This window comes from Brachionichthys hirsutus, chromosome 3 (assembly GCF_040956055.1).
Source record: "Brachionichthys hirsutus isolate HB-005 chromosome 3, CSIRO-AGI_Bhir_v1, whole genome shotgun sequence".
NCBI lineage: Eukaryota > Metazoa > Chordata > Actinopteri > Lophiiformes > Brachionichthyidae > Brachionichthys > Brachionichthys hirsutus.
Window position 1 is genome coordinate 11,135,955 of NC_090899.1, and position 19,700 is coordinate 11,155,654.

At 37.9% G+C, this 19,700-nt stretch overlaps 1 protein-coding gene across 1 annotated transcript in view; it reads right to left on the reverse strand.

Moving 5' to 3' along the window:
• LOC137912760 (CUB and sushi domain-containing protein 3-like) overlaps nt 1–19,700 on the reverse strand; it is a 179,198-nt gene that overhangs the window by 130,906 nt on the left and 28,592 nt on the right. Inside the window, exons 4-7 of the mRNA XM_068756901.1 lie at nt 15,976–16,170; nt 9,582–9,810; nt 1,570–1,682; nt 290–367 (exon numbers count right to left, since the gene is read on the reverse strand). Coding sequence (XP_068613002.1) covers nt 290–367; nt 1,570–1,682; nt 9,582–9,810; nt 15,976–16,170 — 615 coding nt within the window. The remainder of the gene's footprint in view (nt 1–289; nt 368–1,569; nt 1,683–9,581; nt 9,811–15,975; nt 16,171–19,700) is intronic.

Consider the following 19,700-nt stretch of genomic DNA (forward strand, 5'->3'; position numbering starts at 1 on the left):
AAAATTAGCACATTTAGCATTTTGCAGCAATAGACATACAGTAAGTAGGCCCTATGTAGCGCAGTTCATTTGTGTCGGGACGTGAAGTCCGGGACAGCATGGGAAATAGGTCATCAGAAAGAAAAAGAGACTGCACTTCTGCAAAATCTAGTACTGTAGCTTAATTCCTTCACCAATTGACGCAGCAAAAATAAAGAGACTAGAAAGAAAGAAAGACCCAGAACTCAAGTCCTACGTAAACCAAAAACTAAACATGGAAACAGTTGCATAGGAAAAATAAAAGACTTACTCAAAGACAGTTTGTTAGTGTTGTCCTTTCCAGGTAATAATTTTACCCCTCTGGATTTAAGCTCTCCAGAGCTTTTCACTGGTCGAGAGCAATAGAAAGAGTTCATTAGATAAAAGAAGTTACAGTATTAGATGTGAGAAGATACAGTACAAGTGTTTCTTTCTCTGGATAATACTTGTTCCTATGAAGAACATCAAAAATGTAATTGCTACGAGTGTGCATCCTTCTTCAAAAGAAATGAATCCAGCGGCTCTGAAGTATCCCTAACGGATGCCCCGGCAATTTTACAAGACAGAAATAAGCTTCTCATTCTAATTTGTTTACACAAATCAACAATATTAAGCAATGAATGAAAATGATTGGTCAGAGACGATTTAATGGTTTTATGGTTTGTACTGGGGGGATGCACCGTGCAGAATCAAAGAGCAGCCAGAGGAGTGCAATGATACAACTCGAGACTAAACTCGGCAGTGGCCAGATTGTACACAACATCCATGTGATGCAAGCAGCTGTCATAAATCTGAAGTACGAACATAATAATCAAACGCAACGACTGCGGCATCAAGCACAAATGCTGGGATGATGTAGGTCAACTGTTCAATTCAACAGGTTGTCATGTTGTATGATGTGAATCTGTTCAACAACTAGAAAAGGCTAGTTATATGCTCAAAATCATGCATTATATTAAAACCATGTAGTGCCGGTCTTAATATCGTCACTCTGAAGATAATACATGTCCATAAAATCACTTTAAGGCTGCACAGCAATGCACTGCAATAGTTAGATAGGCAACACGATGGATTTGTGTATTTATGTCCAGTGAGTTGTCACACATACATGTTGCTGCAAGTTGTTGAAGAGCTGTTTATGGAAATGTCATTTGTGGCATGAAGCCAGGCTTTAAGCTTCTATACCACGGTATAGTATATGCAGAACATACTCCGACTTAAAAGTCATCCCAAAGACCAATGTCAGGATAATGGATTATTGAAATGCCTGAGCTGAATTTTATAAGGGGGTGGGGGGTGACGGTGAAGCATATACAGCATTTATCTCTCAAATATTTCATTAACAAAAGCCTTTGAAGTCAATGGTTTGGAGCCAAAAAGGCCCCCATGCCCTCCATGGAGAGGGTATTAATCAAACTATTAAATATTCAGTTAACAAAGATCAAAAACATGTTTTGTAATTGCAGTGTGCTTTTCCTGCGATTATCCCTTTCTCTTCAAGTTGAGGGAGGCAGTCTATTACGATGTGCAAATGAAGCAATCATGTCTTACCTTGATACTGAGCCCTGAAGCCTTTGTGGCGGTGGTTGCTCTCTGTCACGAAATGCAGCCGCAACCAGTTTTTGTTGCTGATGATGGGAGCTGGAATATTCATTCCAGTTAGCCTGAGTGCAAAGTGTCACAGAGTACAAAGCGCATGGCTGATCACTTATATCACCATAATCACACAACAAAAAAGTTAAAGTAGCTGCTCGAGTAAAGGAACCGGGAGACCTTGGATGAAATAATTCTGAATATGTAGGATGTCCCTGCATACCTGACTAAACACCTTCAAAGATTTAGGGACACCCACAGCCACAACACTAGAGGGAGCTCAAACAACAACCTGATCACACCCTCCTATAAGACAAACATGGCTAAATCATTTTTTTACAATACTGCCACCCAAGGGTGGAACTGTTTGACTCCTGCCCTCAAAACATGCACCTCTTTGGCCTTCTTCAAAACGACCCTAAAAATTCACCTTTCAGGGGGGCAGAAACGGAGATAGTCATCACGACTCTCTCCGGATCAACCCCCCCCCCCCACCCCCTTTTTTGTCCACCTACGTTGTACATATTATGTGTCTTTGTAATTTATTGTTATTTTGCATCTGTGGAGTAATTTATTTTATTTTGTTATTTTGCATCAATTGAGTAATTTAATATTGGTTTTATTTTATTTGTATTGTTAATTGTGGATGATTTATGTACCAAGGACTTTCAACGGAAACAAGACCGCAAGGGCTTTTTTGAAATGCTCCACTTAGACAGGACGTTTGACTGTACTTGTACTGTAATACATGCTACTGCGTGACTGTACTCGTACTCCAACATTCTATCTAATAAATATATTCATCATCATCATGACTATGGTAGAAAATGCTTCTTTCAACGAAGGTCAGGCCTAAAATGCACCGTGCTGAGAGAGATTGTGTGTGTTTAACAAATGTGTTGAAGTGAGTCATCATATGTACATATTAATTACACCGTGTGTGTGTGTGTGTGGATGAAGACTTTGTGTGTTATAACTATCTCTATTTAACTGTTTGTCTCACAGATCCATGTTTTTTTTTTACAGCACATGACTGAAGCATTAAGAACAATCCATAATCGCACAGATTTAAAGCCTCCTGCTTATTTGTCGAACTGATCAGCTCTGGCTTCTTTTTCCATTTCCCTGCAATCCCTGCTCCGTGTCCTGTCACATTCACACCACACTCAATAGCACACAATCCTGTTCTAGCTATTACATGGTGGCTTGGAACAGGTCGAAAATGAGCATGGCACAGTTGAGCCCTGTGCTCCAAATTTGCTCAGTAGATAAAAAAAAAATGTCTTATTTTGTTATTTGTCTGTGTGTTTGTGTGCGTGCAACCATCCATGTGTGTTATTGTGTGTGTAAGGGTGCATTAAGTCCGTGTTCAAGGTTGGTTTTCTATGTTATTTGTTTGTTATTTACTGAAGAGCCACCTAAGGGGCAAACAGATGATAGAAGACAGAAACGAAGGTGGCAGCAAGGGAAAGAGAAATAGACAGAGAGTGATGAGAAAACCAGACAATGGAAAATTATTTTGTTCCGCTGATCGCCATCACATAAAGATAAATTGTTTTTGTTTAAACCTTACACCAGACTTAAATACATTTGTCATATGGATTATAGGCTATTATATTTTTTAACTGAGATTTTTAAGTACTGAGATCATCAATCAGAATAATCAAACATGATCAATCAGCTTAGAGAGAATGACAAAAAGGTAAATGATTTTTGCACAAAAAGATGACCTTCTCTCACATTATATAATTGATAAAATGCTAATGACACCGATAGAGGGGCATAATGAGAAAGAGCGGCATTTTGGTGGGTGAGCTATTTGGAAGAAACTGCCTCCATGTCTCCTGGTAACAGCAAATTATCACAGGAGGTCTGAAGCAAAATGGTTTGTGACAATAAAGCAGAGCCCATCAAGAAGTTGCTCAGATGCTTCAGGCAGCAAACGAGTGATGCTATACATGTATTATCAGCGGAGGTGAATGTACAATGGTCACTGGTCAGATTAGCAAAGTCCTGCAGAGGAAGTGAAACATCCCTATAATAAGTTACTGCAAGTCTTAATGACAGCTTACAGAGGACTACCTCCAGTGGGTACATCGGACTCCGTGGTCTTTCAATCGCGATGTTAATTTAGACAAAGATGTCTATATGCAGAAACCATATATATGCAATATAAGGCAAAACAAACAAAATGCAGTGTAATGTAGTATCGTTCCCTCCTGTTTTCCAGAGAGGAAGTACACCCTCTCATCCTTCCCTGTAGACGCTGTGCTCCCAGCAAGTGCAGATGCCTGAAAGAACACACATTGTTAGGACGTTGACATCCTGACTGTGGTAACTGTAGCCAAATGTTTACGCAGAATAATTCTGAGCTGATTTACGAAGCTTCTCTGCTTGTCTCTGGCATGTGTCAATGCCACTGTTAAACAAACAAAAAAAAAAGAACGAACAAAAAGGACAACAGATGAGTCATACCTCCCGTTTTGTGAAATGGATTTTTCCACATAACACAATGCCCTTCTATCTCTGCAGTTTCGCTCAGGCTGCGTTATCTGTTCTCTCATAGATATGCAATGCAGCTTTTCGGAGATTAGGTCTTGGCACGAGTAGGACTGGTTTCATCCAAGTTTTATCATACTTCATGACATTGATTTGTAGCTTCTCAAGGTGGATCCGAACAGGCCTGTGATGCACGTTAGTGCATTCTCAGGAAGTTCTCGTGAGTGAAATGTGTCAGACTAGATAGGATGAGTGGTTGAAGAGAGCATGGAAATCTCATCCAAATACTAATGTAATGAGTCCCATTGTGGAAATGCAGAGTGAAATTGGCCTTAAGGACGGAGCAGGAGGTATCAGTCTATGGTGTCTCCACTTACGTAGTTTCACAGAGCTATACGTAGGAACACCCCAGATTAGGAGAGATCAATTCAAATTTGTCAAACAAGGATTCCACCCACACATATTCTGTAAAATCTGACATCAGGGAATCATTTTAAGAATATGTGTCAAGGATGGAGCCATCGCTCTCATCCATCCTTAAGTTAATCGTCCGACTGTGCAGGATATGTACTTACACAGCTTGGTGCCTGTCCGCCAGTAGATTGACTTCTGAGAGAAATAAATCAGTCACTGTAGCTCCGTGGAATTATTTGCCCTGGTGGAATACCTGGGTCAATTCCCATTCCATCAATTAAACAGTGTTCTTCTCACTCTTACTGCAGGAAAGGAAGGCTTTGGAGAAATTTTGATATATATTTTTCCTGGGTAGGTCAACGTAAAATCCCAGAAATAACTAATATAATTTAATTATATATATAATTCGATTTTAATGTTTGTAATTCTACTGTAGGATACCTTTTGCTCTCCATCTCTTGCAGTCTTTTCCTGCCATCATTTAGATGATTGGTCCTAGTTAGTGAACAAAAATAAAATACAATTCCCGCAGTCAGTGTAAGCAATAGGTAAAATCTGCACGATGGGAGGGTTTGACATTTCCATGACATTTGACTGTGTTTTACTGTTTCTCATTTCAATGATACCTTCACATTTGTCCTACGAAGCCTAGTGAATCTTGGATGAAGAGCAAATAAGGTGTCATTACTGGCATATTTTAAGTTAACTTTAGATTTTAAGATTTTTAAACTTCATTGACTTTCAATACTTAAAAGCTTAAATGAAGTTGCAACAAAACTTTAAGTAGAGTTTAAGTAGTAGCGCTGACATTTGGTTTTATAAAGCTTCCTTTTGAGACAGCATTTTATTTTGAGAATGGTCAAGTCCTCGAACTCTTCCTGTTGACTTACAATAGTTAATCCAGCAACACACTTTCACTCATGCATATTTTCTCTCCTTATTTAAGTATTTACTTCTTTCTTTACTTCTTTGCAGCACCTCACCCTCACTTTACCCTCTACTTTTTATCTCATTGATTCAATCCCTTGGTTATATAAAGCATAAGCCCATCGAGGGAAGAGCGTTGTAAATTAACATTCACAATAAACACAATGACTTGCATTGAAAAGCTGCTGTATCGGTCTCTGAAATGAAGATAAATGAAGGTTGAGAATGAGAAAAAGAGTATTTACTGACCAAATTTCACGGTATGAAAGTACAAAAAGAGTATCTAATATCCGCAAAGCCTGTCAGGTTTTATGTTCGTATCTGAAATAATGAGTGACGTATAATCTCCAGCTGGTTGTTGTTGCCCTTTTTCAGCAGGGCTGAGCAATCACATAAAGGTCAGTAGAATAACAAAGAACTGTTTGACTTGGTCGGTCTAGAATACAATCTTGGCTTTTGCCAATGGAAAAAGTTTTTTTTTTTGTCTATTCTAAGGATGATTGATGTCTACATTCACATGAAGCATTTCAAGATGATGGAATCAATAATCTAGTTTGGAGAGATCTGCTAGAAATCCTCCACTGATGAACAGATAACAGCTGCTCAGTCCTGTTAGATGTTCTTTATACTCACAGCATCAGTCACCAAATATCAACCATTATTATATATAAAATATTACTACATGTCCCATATATTTTCTATTGAAACTATTACATGTTACTCAAAACAATTTTTTTATCATCAAATATTGATTATGATCACATCTTGTTAAACATAAATTGCACCGAGCTTCTTATTATCCAAATATGAAGTTAATGATTCATTCAGTGAACAAGTGTTCTTTTTTCTGTAACTAATTTTAAGGATTTATTTTTTCCGGGGCATGTCACTTGATACTGACGTGTAATGCCACAGGTTCAGAAGGATAATAAGTCAAGTTGGGTCATGTTTTAAGTTTGTTTGCTTGAAGAAGGCAAAGAGGAGATGTTAAATCAGGATAACTGTGAGAGTTCAGGCTGTCAATCATTGCTAAGCAGCTCTAACCCTCAAGGCTAGATTGACAGTTTGCTTGTCTCCGTCTGCAGCTGATGATATATGTTAGGATGCCTCAGAATTGAGCTGTCCAATGGCCTTGTACACAGGCAGAGACACTCATAAAACCAGAGGGAGCCTGAGAGATGAATTTTATGGACATGAGAGAGTCGCTTGCTCTGAATCGTGTTTGTTTTCGTGTGTGTTTATTTACCTTACTGAGTTGAAGCCATACTGGCCCCCATTGCACTCAAGCGTGCCAGATCCCACTTGGATTGTAGGGCTTAAAACGAGAACTCTGTCTGACAGCCGATGAAATTTGGTAGCATACAATAATATAATCTCGGCGTTTCAAATCATCCAAGTGAATTCAAGTGCATGGCAACCAGGTAGAAACAAACGAGTAAAAAGCCCAGGTGGGGCTTGTTGAACTGATTTACCTGATATATAAAAACAAAGTGTGTCTTGCCTCTCTTTGAGAACTGGAGATGCCATTTCAATATGAGGCTTGAGACTCCGTGGAAATGTCACCTGATAGAAAACAGGGTCGCTGAGATTGTCTAATACCCTTTAGCTAAATATTAAAAATTTTAATTTAGCTAATGGAGAGAAAATTATAGAAAACCCTGCCTCAGATTTAAAGGTAATAAAATTGTCTCCTGATGTATAAAATATTGAATGTTAGATGTCCCTCATTCTGAAAACTCTTGACTTTTTTATTTTACAGTTAATGTGATCAGTTAATGGATTGTTTAAAAAAAAAATTAATGTGACAAAACACTATTACATAAACAAAAAAGAGCAATATTTAAAAACATGTGAATTTAATTCAGTTTCACAAACATGTAATCTGCACAGTTCTTCATCACGACTGTATGTGTATTATTATTAAGTGAGCCAGAGGAGAAGTCTGCTTTTTTTTGTAAATCTCTTACTGGACTCAATAAATAAAGATTACATAGTATTTCATTCTATATAAATAATTGACCACTTTCAACCACTCTTCTTAAAGTCTGAAAAGCAGGACACACAAGAAAAAAGAAAGTATTTGCCAGCGGGGCTCAGAGGATATAAGACAGGGAGACGTTTCTGTCATTGAAAGAGTTATTTTGGTGCTTTTGTAGCTAGGAGAAGACGACTACCTGGTGGTCTGTCAAAATAAATCAGTGCCCTCCTCTATCAGCACTCTGTCACACTCTCTTTAGATACATTCAATACTTAGCAGTCATCACCAAACACAGAGCACCTCTGCTTTTGACTGACACTGACACAATGTCAGCCTCTCTCGCTCTACCTCGGACTACAGATGACAACTGTCTGGGACAACAAAGCTTGTGGCTCAGTGATTGATTGGAGTGTCTTTCAGGCAATTATAATCAATAGTCAACGGGATCGCCTAAACCTGGGGTGCACTCCCATTCATGTAGGGCATACATAACATGATCTTCAAGTTTGGGGGTCCAAACCTTTTTCATATTTCCTTGTTTTGGCAAAGCTTAAATCCTAAATCAAGCCCATACAGAAAACCACGTAGCAAATGTCTGAAGGCTGTTTTTTTTTTCTTTTCTCCCATGTGTGCAATGCGAGTTATGTAACAGGGAGCTCCATGCCAATCTGTAAATTGATTGAATTCAGGCAGAGCCACACAGATATTTAGATTCTGCACATAACTATCAACAAAAACTAATTGGAAGGTACATCTGGATGCCAGATTATTCTATTCTTTCTCCCTTAACTATGCAATATATGCTGCTGAATTTAATGTGCCACTTAAATAAAACATTACACAGTCATGCTTGATGGTACACATATCATGCCTTAAGTCATTTTTGAACATTTTCAGATCTCACCAGGCAGACTTCTTGTTATCCTGAGAATCCAAGACAAAATCCTGAGGCAGTACAGTCTAGTCTTGTCCCTGCGCTTCTTTGGGATAAACTTATGGCAGGCCATACAGTAGTGATCTATACATCTAGAGTAGAAATGTATTAGTCTATTGGTGGGTGTCCTTTTTGCTCTGATTAAATACAGATTCAGTCTCTACAGAGAGTAATAAAAGAAATCAAAGATTGGGAATCAATTTTATTACTGGACAAAAATATGGATTAGAGTCTCATCATTATTACTAATAAAATGTAATTGTTTTTTCCAACCTATATGTTTTTACTGAAACACTTGTCAAAGGGAAAGGGATGTCTCTTTTTAGTACTTTATTATATTTTGACCACAATGTCTGCAAGATGGAGGGCAATAAAAAATGTTTTGTTTTCTTTTTTTATATATATATGCATTGTGTGTCAAACAATATTGACTTCAAATGGGCAGATTGTCAAATGAAATGATCAAATGTGCAAAATAGTAAAGGCTCTAGCTGATCAATTCAAAGATGACTTATGTACAAATTGTATGGAATTTAACCACCAATTTAATTGTATGTCAGTCTCCACCGTATAGAAGGAATTTCCGACTGGGATCAATAAAGTATTTGGATTCTGATTAAACATAATTATGCATGATTAAGATTTGCTGCATTCTCTTTTTAAAGCACCATTCTGAATTACAATGTGTTCCTGGTGCACCCAGGGATAATGACCTTTCTCTACCCGTTACTGCTGCAAGAGCTGAAAGACTCAAAACTGAAACAAATTCAAACACATATCAGATTTTAAGGAGACTGTCAGGTCACATATGCACTTAGGATTTACAGGTATGTGCTTGAAAACACTCCTGCAAATCTGGAAGAAAATAAATAGTTCTTTCTCAAAAGAATATTTGTGCATAATCCAGTTGCGATAGGTTTAGGTCTGGAAAAGCACTGTGAGCCTGTAAACGAATCCTGCAAACCTACTAATTGTGACCCCTGTGTCCTCCTGTAGCCCACACCACTGCAGTCTAAATGCACTGCCAGCACTCAGATTGGAGCACTAGCGTTTTCTGACTGTCTGAATGAGGGCTATTTTTCCACCAAGAAAACAAAACAAACAACCTTCTGTCAACACCTTGTCAACACAATACAACTCACAATATGTACCCAAAAATGCAAACACTCCTCATGTTACAAGAATAAAATACAAGCACGTCGTGGAGGCTCAGCTCACCAGATGGTTGGAGGTTCGGATCCCTCAACATCCAGATAATCTGACTTCTCTTCCATCTGGAATTCAGTAAAGACCAGGGAGATGGTATCCCCTGGATCTGCCAGGATAGTCCACTTGCACTCGCCGCTGCTGCCCAGACCTCCAGCACCAGGGGAGTCACTGCTGGGGAAATCAAAGCTGGAAATGATCCCGCTGGAGCCCCTCAGGGTGCCGCCACACGTGTCTTCCGCTGTCAATCAGTGAAGAGAAAAGTCAAGAGGGGGGAGAGGCAAGAGCAGATATGGTTTTTGGGTTATTTCAGAGCATTAAGAAACATCTTTATTTGTCCATCGAAATGAGCACAAACCAGAAGAAGGCCAATGTGGAAGCCGATGCTTCCGCTGTACTTTTTACAAATTGGCAAGTTGTCATTTTAAGAAGCTACAGCTGATTACGGCACCATTACGAGACTGTTAACCAAATGAAACCAGAGATTAAAATGTACACTAATTTTGTCACAGTTCCCTTCTCTGGGAAGAAATATTCTGTCTTTGTGTGCACTCTCTGTTGCTGCACCCCTGGTGTCTCATCTCTCCATCCAACTGTGAGTAATTCCTCATTCCGTTCCCTGTGCCCCCACATGTTTCAGAAAACAAGCAAATGTTGATAAACAGAGCTTCTAATGTGAAAATTCTTCTTTTTCTTTTCCAGGCATGAAAATGCCAGTTGATTGGCAATGAACTCTACCATAACAGTAGCTTACTCTCTTTCAATCCATGTCCCCTTTCCCTCACCCCCCCCCCCCCCCCCCCTCCTTTGTCTCTGTCACTCTTTAGTCCTGTCCTTCGAGCCCTCTCAGATCTCTATACTATTACTCACCATTCACCCCTCTATCCATTTTTTCTCCCTAAGGAATTCTAATGATGGCAGGGTTTTCACAGTTTTCACATCATTTAAGACTAATATGTGACACTGAAACCTTTGATGGCTCACTGCTCCACTAAGGGCTGTCAAAGCTGCCGGCCATAGAACCCCCCCGCAAGCTGCATTACACGATTGGTCAAGGAACAAGCAAGAGGATGTATGAAATTCAAAAGAAGATAAAGAATAAAGGGGATAGCAGGAGCTGCTATATATATATATATTAACGCCTGCAGCTTTGCAACAACAAAAGCACATGGAGTCGTAATAATAATTTATTCGAACACTTATCCTGAGTGGTGAGTTTTATATCGCCTCAAAGTGTTTAAGAAGGAATTCCGACAAGTACTCAGTATATTTGCAATGTAATTGGATTGAGGCTGGCATTAAAGCAACATTAAAGCGTGAGTCTAACCAAAGCAGCCATGACACTTTTTAAGCTCGATGACAGACAGAAGAGCAGCGTAAAGTGTCTGCATGGTCATCCCAGCAAAAGAGAGGAAGAGAGGAGACTGAAAACGACCAATAAGTACCGGTAGAAAGGAGAGGAAAGAAGTAGAAAATGAGTCAAGAGCGAGAGAACAAAGACAGATAGAAATGAATAAGAGGAAGTCTGTGGTTTTAGAAGAGACAAAGTGTGAGAGGAGAGATAATAAAGAATCGACGATGAGAACTATATAAAATGCTATAGAAAAATGTCTTACAATAGAATTCAGTTAGCAGGTCTATGTTGGCAGCCAGTCATATGTTTTCAAATCATGAAATATGTAGAGAAAGATATCTTCCAATACTTATCCCTAGGTAAGCCCATCAAACATTATAATAATTAATTCTACTTAAATTTATTCTATTCTATTCTATTATTCTTAAAATAATTTTCAAATAAAATATAAATATTTGCATATGCAGATATTTATATCTATTGTCTTATGCTGATTGTTTAAATGCATTGACTTTGCATTCTTACAAGCAATGTATCCATTAATGCATATTTATGGCCTGGACAGAAAATATTCTTTGTTTGCTATGGCAGAAAAGTAATAAACTAATATTTTTCCTGCCAGAGTGACTTGGTTCCTGTTTTTTAAATAGTGTGAAATTAATAAACTGAATAACAGTTTGAATCAGTAGCCAAAAAAAAGCACCAAATTATTTCTGAATACACAATAAATTCAAAAGGTTTTTGAGTGTGTTTTTTTTCTATCAAAACAATTTATTATATAATAAAAACTAAAATGTAGGAACAAATACAAAAACCTCAAATCAATCTCACACATGATAGTCTGACAATGTAATTTAATGGCATTCTAAATTGTAGACTAATCTACATTCCTTTATCATCTAATCTCATTTCAAGCATAAAAGAACTGAAGACATATAAAATATCATGGCGCTCAAGCACTGTATTTTTCAACTGAGCGACAATATTATACAAGTTCATTTACAAATCGGCAAGGAAGAAAGTAAAGTATGAAAAAAAAAAATCCCAAGGTCTTTTCCCGAAACATGCCTTGAAATAAAACTCACGGTGTGCTTGATGTTTTGGGAGCTGCAACTGAATTGTATATTAACCACCATTTTCATATTGTAAAAATTAAAGGAGTATATCTGGCATATTATCCACGTGCAGGTAAGGCCTGAGGGCATAGAAAACTTGATATATAAATCAATCAAATATCCACACAGCAGTAAGTGCTGTGGATGAGGGAGTATCGAGTTGGGCCTTGAGGTGAAAGAACACAACGAGAAGAAACAGCGGGCTGTCATCCAGCAATGTTTATGTACTGGGGTTTGACTGGAAGGCAAAGAAGACACGGCGCTGCTGCTATGACAATGATTCCACCAAAATTATCAAACAGGGAAGAAGAAGAAAAGGAAAAACTATAAAAACAGTTTTTTTTTTCTTCAACTTAGTCTTAGGTGCTGGAAGCTATTTAGCAGCATGTACAGCAGGTCCTTTGATTCATACAGATGTGCACATGGAATACAAAGCATAGTTAATGATGATAACCTCACCTAAAACTTGTTAATGTGTGTACAGATGTAGCCAATTAAACTGCATAAGAAAATTGATTAGACGCTTGAGAGCAATTTATTATTCTGGAGAAATACTATGACAGGATTTTAGCTATTTCATTCTTGCATCTATGCATGGTGCTATTCTGTAAAACAGGAAAGCTGCTGTCTGAGGCCCAACAAAATGCACTGAAGCTTAAGAATTTTGAATTGCGTGATTACGGTATACCTTACATGTTCCATATATTCCCATGTGATGTTTGAATGGTACGCATGGCAGTATTTAAAGGCGGTTTGCCAAGTGGTTTAGTGACATAAAAGAAGCACTGAATGCTGGGCAATATATTTCTTAGCAAATCATTAGAGCATGCGCCAGCTTTAAAGATGATGGAGGATTTGTCTTCTTTAAAAATGGTGGCAGTGTGTTAAAAAAAAGATGGTGGTGAGGATTAGGACTGCTTGAGCTGAGCTCATTTACATGCCAGCATCAGGGATCTAATGCTACTCGGAGGGATTAATCCTCTCCTCCCTTGACTTCGATCAGATACACACCACTTGTCTTTCTACTTAGAAATATTCACTCCCAAAGAAAAAAGTGAAGTGATGTATGTTTAGTTTTCAATGCTACACCTGGTTTTTCCTTTGTAATAATCTTTGTGTCAATGCAAAGGCACTGACTACGTTTACATGTTAAAGTTTGATCTGCTTGCTGAACGGTAATAGTGCTTTATGACTTGCAGTGATGCAAGTCATAAAGCACCATGCATCACTGCTAGGGTTTTTTCTATTTATACTGACCATCTCTCTCTAATTTCAGAATCTAAATGAATTATCAGGGAAATGGTAGATTCGGTAAGCAATATGGTGTCGTAGCACTGATAACAATGCTCCAGAGTGAAGTGAAATCAATGAATATTGAACATGACGGCTCAACGGCTAATCTAACCGAAATGTATTTCTATAATCAAGCTTAAAGATTTCATATAAGGATTTCTGGTAGCTATTGAGTTTCTTTGATACTGGTCTTTCTATGAAAAACAACTTACCACCCACTTGAACTGCATAATATTGCCATAGGCAAGTCAAATTTGTATGTTTGTATTCTGAATTTGTGCGCTTGTGCGAGGTGAAAAGGCCTTGCCGGGAGATCTATGTACTTAGTCCAGTCACAATGCCAGATATGGAAATATTCGATTTTCCTGTGAGGTTGTTCTCTTCTCTGTTGGCAGCGCAAATGACAGCGCATCAAGAAACCATGTTCTCATGTTATCAAGATCTCCCTGTTTACTGAGACAATTTAGACAGAAAGAATGAAAATGGGCCCCTAGGAGGAGAAGTCACAATAAGAAATCCATTAATTCTCCAATTTACTGCCTTTCAGCTTGGAGTTGATACTCACTGGCTTTCTTTTATGTCAGTCTTTTTTGATATTCATATACTTCTTTATATTCATCTCTATGCTTATCTCGACTTTCCCCATTTCTCTTTTTATGTTATCTTTTCAGGTGCAAGTGCCATCTCTGAAAAGACGGCAAAGCAGGATAACTGCATTTGTATAGACTAGAATGGTACTCAGTAGACCATATCTGCCCCTGATGACAAGCAATCCTTCATGTCTGCTTAACTTGCCCAACTCTTACACACAGTCTTGTGAAAATTGGTTCAGTAGTTCCTATACAATGAGAAACTGTACATTTAAATGGGCTCTTTTCTGGCAGATGGCAGATGGAATAATTTAAAATGGAATGACATCTTGATTTTAAACTAACTATATTACATGGTGACTATATTTATTAGAGGCATTATGTGACAATAGCAGTTCTAAAATTCAACCTCTCTCAGCAATAAGCATAATGGTGGTGGGATATTTCATAAATTGACAAACTGAGGAAAAACAGGAAAGAAATTAATTCAAATTATCCCAACTGACTTCCACGCTGGGCCTCCAGGGGAAACACTGCAGTGAAGCCTCTTAGTTAAATAGAAGCTGACAACTCTGTCCAGCAAATATACTAGTATCTGATCATTCCATGGTTTAGTAATGATGTAAAAATGTGGTCAATTTTGGGTTCTGCAGCTTCATTGTCATGGTTTACATCTCTTTTTTCCCTGTATCCCCTCCATGCTTCAGTCAGTGGAGGGAAAAACACATTTGACAAAAATTATGGACTTTGGAAGTTTACATTGGCTGTAAAGGAGAAATGGTAGAAATATGAACGAGAGAGAGAGAGAATATCAAAAGGAGGTGACTGGTTGAAGGATTGCGGTGTTGGGAGACATTGGGGGTGAGCAGTGGACTGAGGAGCAATTATGTGTTGCTGTGTGTTCAGTGTGAAACAATTGGTGATGAGCAGAAAGGGCAAGATCTCAGAGGAAATGTGATCAAAGGACCATCTGCCCAAATACAGGAGCTGGACCGGATTTAGACGAGAGAGACAGACGGACAGACAGACAGACACTCGCTCAAGCCATGCCCAGGCCTGAAAGGAGAGATGTTTCTGGCTACTGGCAATAGAGTCTAACCCCCCCCCCCCCCATTACCCTGACCAGTGGTAGAATATTACTTTAAAAGTTGAGGTTTCAACCTTGTGTCACCACACATGAAAATTCATAATATAAGTGGAAGATTATATAACAAAGACTCAGCACCTTTATTTGGACTAGAAATCTTTTTTTTTTTTTTTTTTACAATAGGGTTAAAAACAACCGTGCATGTTGTTTCAAGGGGCTCTTGATTTTTGTGTGTAACATTCAATGACAATAACTAATCTTAATCTTAAAAAAAACTATTTTCCTAACAATTTCCATTAAGAACACACCAAGCAGTTGTGAGTGATTTATTATGATCATAAAGTCTCTTTTTAAAAAAGGGAGGTTGAAATGGGGTCAAATTAAGAAGTAGAAGGCTCCAAGTCTGTTACAATTTTCCCATGAACTCTGGCGTCAACCAGGCATACCAATTTAGCATTACTCTTTACAGAGGGAAGGTGTTTGTTTTACTAACTGATTGCATCAGGATTAGCACGGATGGCCTGCAAATGTTTCTTCTTCTAACGAGAATTTTATCCACTGGAGCGAAATGATTGATATTGAATATTCGTCCTTGCATTTATATGTAACAAGATTAACCGTCCAAAAAATACATTTTATTTTTAGGTCACTTGTCCTGAAATGGACAAGAAATGTAAGCATGACCCGCAACCCGGTAACGGACAAAGCAGTTTGGAAGATGAATGAATTAAACGAGTTGATTTAATTTATGTCATTACTAGATAATAATCAATACCTTATGATATGAACAAGAATGAGCTAATATAGAACAAGTATATAGAATATTTATATATATGATTTTATATACAAGTTGTAATGTAAATGTTATCTAATAATCTTTATTTGCGAAATCCCCACAACATCAGCAGCCAGTCCTTATGCAGGTAAACATATTAACAATTCATTTTGGGTGATGAAACACACTCACCTCTGCAGAATGGTACTGGGAAGTCCCACACTGATACACTGGCTGCGTTGGTCACACAAGCGAGCAGTGAATGTCCGTCCAGGACGTAGCCGGTGATGCACCGGTAGCGGATCTTGTCACCCACGTTGAACTGAGTTCCATTCAGGATGCCTTTTGGTGGAATACCAGGGTTTCCACATGAGCTGCTTCTCAGCTCTGGAAAATTCAATGAGAAAACAGTTTTGTAAAGTACGGCAATGCATTGCTTAACATGTTAAAATGTACCACATTTTTGTCAATTATTTTGACTCCAGTGATATATAAAAATCCATCGAAAATCCATTTTCAAAATTTCAACAATCTCAAATATTTTCTTATTAAATTGAACGTTGTGGTCTAGTAAACTTGATTCCAGTAAAAAGTCTTCATACAGTGTTATTGGCGTAAAAATGTCAGTGCTGAGTCTGAGTTTTATGACACTTGCACTCTGATGCTTAGTTATGCCCGAAGAGCTGACATTAATAGATGGAGATGATAAAATGCACTGCCAAGGGAGTGCTCAGTTACCGCACTAAGTCTTCCCCATGCATTTATATTAACACATACAGAGAGAAAGGGGGGGGGTATGGATGCACATGAAAAACAACTTTAAATGGATTAAACCTGTCAAACGGACACTCAATTTATTCCAACAGATGTTGCCCATGAGGAGGTGGATAAGTTTAAGGATAGCGAGACTGCAGCAACAACCGAATGTTATTTCTAAACTGTTTCATTATAGATATATTGACGAAAACATTGTGAAAATTTACCAATGCATGAATAGACCACAAAAAGGTAACTACAAAAAAGATGACAAATGTTCTCTGCAGCTACAACTGCATCTTTATGTGAATAAGGGGCTCATGATATGATTTACAAATTAATGTTCTCTTTGAAACCCACATGGAAAACGGGGAGAACGTACAAATGATAGGATTCGAACCCGAGTTGTCCCATTATTATCCAACTGAAAACAAAGTCTGTGTATTATCACAAGGAACAGGGTCGCTATTTCAGTGATATGAGCACCATACAAAAGTGTCGTCTTTGTTCCAATTTATTACAGGAGGCAATTGTAGAAAAGGAAAATGTTACCGATTTTCGAATGAACTCTAACGGTTAAAGGAATTGTTCAAACTTGCAGTAATCAAATGCAAATAGCTGGACCGTTGACATGAATTTCTTGAGCAAGTAACATGATTTTTTTTTAGTTTTCTTTTTAGGTTTTTTCAATAAATATTATCTTGTAAAATATGCATTAAATTCACTCACCGAAAATCACAGTCATAAAAATGTCCGACTTGTACCATCATGCAAAATATCTTCTGGATCTGATTTAGAATGAGGTCAGGAAAAAATAACACATTTCCCCCATTTGTGAGGGTCGCTGTGGTGACTTTTGCTGCAGGTTGATTTCTGCCCTGCACAGCTGCGGAGGCTTGCTGAACTGAACGAGACACAGCTGTTACACATCTCACCTGATCAACCTCTGCCTCTTTGGAGCCGACTCTCTGGGCCGTTCTCTGCCAGAATATCCTCTCTGTTTCGTCATTGTTTTTAGGTTCTCCCGTTCTATGTGTCATCCCATATTCCCTAGTTTGATATCTCGTTCGGTTCAAATGTGCAGTGAGTATTTTCTGTTCGCCCTTTGATATCGTTGTTTTGTTTGACTGTAATTTTTCGTTTGTTTGGAAGATTGAAGTTATATCTATTACACAATAAAGCATTTCCTCAGGAATTACTTGCACCATTCTCATGTGCTGACAGAACCCAAGTGGTTATGTTCACTGTATGACTTCTGCGTACTATTGAAATACAAACCTGCTAAATATTAACTGTAGGCTTTGATTAAAAAAAAAAAAAAAAGATATATTAGTCCTGCACATTACTCTTTAGCATTAGTTCAGTTCAGTTCAGTTCAGACAACTCCCCCACAGAAAAAGTAGCTTTTCTTTCAAGTGACAGTAGACGGTTGTTTCACTAGACTTCAAACACATGGGGTGCAGAATCAACACTGTTGTTTTTCTTTTTTATTGGTCAGCTTTAATTGTTATACTACAATCATATTTCTAATTGTGGTACAGTTTAAATTCTTCGTGTCATCACAGATGTTAGATTACATATAGGTTTTCCTCTGCCATTATCATTCTACGATGCACAGATTCATGCTCAGTGACCTCTGTAATATCAATTTCCATGCTAATAAAACAAGCAATCAATCTATCAAGACAGACATTTTCAAAAAAACAAACATCATCCCGATAGGTAATATTAATCAGCATAATATATGTTCTCTTTTTTATTAAAATAAATATGTCTTTTAACACATTTGCTTTCTGACAAGGAATACTGCAAGACTTAATTACAATCAAATGAGTCTGATCCGATCCAGGGGTGTACTGTTGATGGGAATTTAAAACTTCCATACCGCAGCGTGAATCTGATCATGCGGTCAAATTAAATTAATATTTCTGATGATGCACCATCTGTCTGTGGCTAATTATTCCAACTGGCAAGTCAGGAAATGGAAAGCAATTTTTCCGCACATATAAACTGTGACAGAGATGAATGGATATGTATATCAATAAACACGCCGAAGAGATAAGGAGGAGAATATCTCTTACTCAATCCTGAAGTTGATTTCACCAACAGACGCATCAAGAAAGGTTTCTAAATTAAATTTCCAGGAATTTTTCAACATCTAATTATAAATAAACTTCACACTGCAGATGCTCATAAACACGTCCCTCATATTTATGATCACTAATGAATGCATTATAAATCCTCAGCATCAACTGCCGGCTGTTTATGTTTATGAGCAAAATTAAATATCAACAGACTGTGATGAGAATAAAGCAGGAGGGCCTTAGAGCTTGAGCAATTTGTTTTTTAAATCTAAAATAAATGTTGAAAAGCCCCACCAAAAATAATGACCCACGAAGGCAGCAGATCTAATACCCAAGTGAATGATTACAAAAGGCAAATTATAACCACAAAAACAATATTGGTTACATGGAATCCCATCCTAAAGGTACAATGATTTTTGTGGTTGATCACATTTTTACCGAGAAAGATTAAAAAAAAAAAAAAAAAGAACTCTGGGCACTGCGGCTTTATTACATTGAAATACCATGGCTCCAAACACATTGTGACTGACAGCCTATCTGAGAGGTGCTTCAAGATGTGTATTACTGTATACAGTGTGACCAGTGAGGAGGTCACATCTTCATTCATGTATGAATATTTTTCATTGGCAAATATGTAAGTTAAAATTCAATCTACACAAGACAGAAAGTCAACCAGTCAGGCACTGGTGCTGCAAACTTCAGACACTATTTTAAAGAGTTTCCCTCCAAAGCCATCCATCACACCATTAGAATTTAACTGGGCAAAACCATTCAAGGATAGTGATGGTCAAACAGTTTATTGTTGTTTATTGAAACTTTATTTTACCAGGTAAGAACAATTGAGAACAACTTCTCATTTACAATGACGACCTGGCAGTTTCCAAACTCAACCAATAAAAAATAAAAAAAAAGATCAACATGAACTTGGCCAACCATTTCTTGGATGTTTTTTTTACGGAACCGTGCCAAGAATGATGGAAGGAAAATAAGGTCAGATGAGGGTGTTTGCGTCACATGTGCAAGTCAACTATGAGCTCGTCATGGCATGTGGGCTAAATGCAACTAATTTACCACTCT